The sequence below is a fragment of the Eimeria necatrix genome, genomic scaffold, assembly GCF_000499385.1.
Source record: "Eimeria necatrix Houghton genomic scaffold, Enh_scaff678, whole genome shotgun sequence".
Lineage (NCBI taxonomy): Eukaryota > Apicomplexa > Conoidasida > Eucoccidiorida > Eimeriidae > Eimeria > Eimeria necatrix.
In genome coordinates this window covers 1,919-5,696 of record NW_013654513.1, presented here as the reverse complement: position 1 = coordinate 5,696, position 3,778 = coordinate 1,919, and the positions used below count along the sequence as shown (strand labels likewise).

Below are 3,778 nucleotides of genomic sequence, written 5' to 3'. Positions count from 1 at the left end.
TTAAAAACCATTTAATAAATTAAATCAATTTAAATGGAAATGCATTTATTTAAAACTCAAAAGACCAAACTGTCCAAAGAGCGAGAAAGACAAAAAAGAAAAAAGGAATTAAAAAGAAAAAAGGAATTAAAACAGAAATGAAAAGAAATTTAAAATGAGACAAAAAAGATGAAAGGAAATAAAGAAAAATAAAAATAAAATGAGAAATAAAAGATAAAATTAAAAAAATAAAGAAATAAAATAAAGTGGAATTTAAAAATGGCCGGAAAAGAAGAAAAGGAAATTAAAAAAAAACGCAAAAGGGGACAAAATGGAGATAATGAAAAAAAATAAAAAAGAATAAAAAGGAGATAAAAAGAGACAAAAAAGAAATAAAAAGGAGATAAAAATGGAATAAAAAGGAGACAAAAAAGATCAAAAAGAGGTTAAAAAGAGACAGAGGAGGGAATTAAAAAGAGACAAAAAAGAAATTAAAAAAAGAAACAAAAAGGAAAAGAAAGACAGGCGCTGCTGCAGCAGCTGCTGCTGCAGCAGCAGCTGCTGCAGCAGCAGCTGCAGCGGCAGCAGCAGCTGCAGCGGCAGCAGCTGCTGCTGGCCGAATATTTGCATGCAAATTAAAGACGAAATAAAAATAAAAAGAATTAAAAAGAAATAAATAGACTTCTGAATGATAATTAAAATGTTTATTTGCGAAGACATTTTAAAAAGCCAGATGCCGAAGGCTCTGCGGTGTACGTACACCACCTCCAGTGCTCAAGGACTTCAAAATGTTTGAAATTTAATTTTAATTTTAATTTTAATTTTAATTGTAATTTTAATTTTAATTTTAATTTATTTGAACTTCAATTCCTTCGAAGTTAAACTCGAAATTAAATTCAAATTTAAATTCAAATCCAGTTCAAACAAATCAAACTTTAAATGCAAACGCCCCGCAAATGAATTGCAAATCTGCAAATAATAAATAAATAAATAAATGACTAAATAAATAAGTAAATAAATAAAATAAATAAATAAGTAAATAGATAACTAAATAACTAAATAAATAAATAAATAAAATAAATAAAAATAAATAAATAAATAAGTAAATAAGTGAATAAAATGAATAAACAAATAGATAAATAATAGATTAATAAATAAATTAAATAAATAAATAAAAATAAATAAATAATAAAACTAAAAGCTGAAGTCTGTAGAAAAGAAAAAGTTGAGAAAAAAGAAGTTAAAGCGCTCGCCGCTTTGGAAAAGAAAAAAAACAGAAAAGATCATTTCAGCAAAAAAGTGGCAAAAAGTGTTTAATTAAAAGTAACAAAAAAGTGGCAAAAAGTGGCAAAAAAGTGGCAGAAAAGTGGCAGAAAAGTGGCAAAAAAGTGTTTAAAAAATAGCAGCAAAGTAGCAGCAAAATGGCAGAAAAGTAGCAGCAAAGTAGCAGCAAACTAGCAGCAAATTAGCAGCAAAATAGCAGCAAAGTAGCAGCAAAAAGCAGCAAAAGTAGCAGCAAAAAGCAGCAAAAGAGCAGCAAAAAGAAGAGTTCAAATGATTTTTTTGGACCTGAAGAATCGTTTGAAGAAGAAGGCGGAGAGCAAACTGGCGGCGACGAGGAGGCAAATATTAAGCGCCGAAAACAGCAGCAAAGTGGCAGCAGCAGCTTCGGTTTGCTGCCGCATTTTTTCGTCTTTTTCTCTTAAAAACAAAATGTTGTTGTGAAACAACTTCAGCTTGTCTTGCAGCTGCAGCAGCTGCAGCAGCACTTCGTCCAGCTGCTCCGCCTTCGCCAGCTGGCTGTAGTCCCGCGCCGCGGGGCCCCACAGCAGCTGCGCCTCCACCGCTATTTGCTGCTTCGAAATATTCTTCACACAAAACATGTGAAGTCCCGGCTTAGTGCTGGTAAAGCCTGTCTTCACGCGGTCTCTGCTGCTTTGCTGGAAGACGGGGGTTTTGCTGGCGGGGTCCGTGGCCTGCACGTGCAGCAGGAGGGGGCCCCCGGGGCCCCCGGGGGCCCCCGGGGGGCCCCCCGGGGCCCCCGCGGGCGGGTATACCACCCGAAACTCACCCACTATCAACACGTGCTTGCTCAGCTGCTCGCCGATGCACCGCCGCTGCCCCGGGCCCAGGTCGATCGTCGCTTCGAAGGCTGCGGTGTACGTACACCCCAGCACCACCGCGCACGCCGCCGCCGCCCACACCCACGCGCGCGCAGCCGCGATCAAACCCCAACCGGCCCTTCCCATGGTTTTCTAACCCCAAATTCGAACTCTAAACCCCCGAAAACCCCCGGAAAGCCGCAAAAAGAAGCCCAATGAGCCCCCAATCGCCCACAGCCGCCGCCAGCAGCTGCTGCCGCCGCCAGCCGCCACCAACTTGAACGCCGCCGATTACGCTCCCCGAAACCGGCTTTCGCCCGCAATCTCTCCTTTAAAACCTTCAAAACTACTAAGCGCGTCTTTTCAGTCCAAAAAGAAAATCATTTCCCCGCAATTCCACCCAGATTCCACTTTCCCCCGCCGCAGCAAGCTGCGACAGAACATGCAGCAGCAGCCTGGCAGCAGCGGGGAGCCGCCGCGTCTTGCTGCTGCTGCCTGCCTTTCGCTTTCTTTCTTTCTTTCTTTTATTTATTTTATTCAAATCTTTTCTCCTTTTCAAATCCCAGCTTTCCGGCAGTCCGCAGACTCCGCGCGCGCCCGCGGCGCCGCCAGACAACCCCTGCCGACTCGCAGCCACAGTTTGTCCTCGCAGAGTCCTAAACTTCTTTTAAATACCTTTTAAATATCTTTTTAAATATCTTTTTAAATATCTTTTCGACTTTTATTTCCTTTTTTGCGCCTTTTCGACTTCAAGCCGCTTTCCAGCGCCTGCGACCGCTGCAGCAGAGCAGCTGCCCAGACACCCGAGAGTTATAGACCAATGCAGCAACAATAGGCAAATAAAACAATTAATAGCTCTTTAAATAGCCAATTAATTCCATTTTCTACAAATAATAACCATTTAAATCTCCCATTTTCCCCTTTTTCAACAAATCTATTCCTAATTTCACAAACCATTCAACTTCCCCTAACCCACTAAACACCGGACTCCAACTCCGCCCCCAGAAGCTCCCAAGCAGCCGCAGCCTCCGCAGACCCTTAAGACCCTAAAAGAGGCCCTTTAGGGGCATTAGGGGGCCCCCTGGGGCCCCCCAGGGGCCCCCGGGGACATTAGGGTGGCCCCAGGGGCATTAGGGGGGCCCCCTACGGGGCCCCCTGAAGCCTTACAGGGGCCCCCAAGGGGCCATCAAAAGGCCCCCAAAAAGCCCTCAAGGGGCCCCCTTGGGGCCCCCATGGACCCCCAAAGGGCCCCACAAAAAGATTTTAAAGAAAAGCGCCATTAGGCTCTTCTAAAGGGCCCCCAAGGGGCCCCTAGGCGCCACTTGGGGGCCCCTAGGGGCCCCCAAGGGGCCTCTATAAGGCGCTCCCAGGGGCCCCAAGTAGGCCCCCGGGGGGCCCCCCGCGGGCCCTCTGGGGGCCAACTGGGGGCCCCCAGGGGCCCCCAAAGAAGGTTTATAAGGGACTTTTAAAATGCCCCCGAGGGGCCCCCAAAGAGCCCCAAAGCTTTGCTGCTGCTGCTGCTACTGCTGCTGCTGCTACTGCTGCTGCTGCTGCTACTGCTGCTGCTGCTGCTGTGATGCTCAGACTAAAGTAACTGGCGCTTTTAATTAATTTAATTCCCATAATTTGTTTTTTGTCTTTTTGAAATTAAAAAGAAGGAAGATGCCCGCAAAGTTAATAAGCAATGTTTTATTTAT

General features: G+C 44.4%; 1 protein-coding gene across 1 annotated transcript; it reads right to left on the bottom strand.

The window, feature by feature from the left end:
* Positions 1 to 1,529: 1,529 nt before the first annotated feature.
* On the bottom strand, positions 1,530 to 2,228 carry ENH_00069990 (transmembrane trafficking protein, transmembrane protein Tmp21 precursor, putative; the record flags this gene model as incomplete). The annotated part of the gene is made up of 1 exon (XM_013582508.1): positions 1,530 to 2,228. One exon carries the CDS (start codon positions 2,226 to 2,228, stop codon positions 1,530 to 1,532), a length of 699 nt encoding a protein of 232 aa, XP_013437962.1.
* Between the last annotated feature and the right edge of the window lie 1,550 nt (positions 2,229 to 3,778).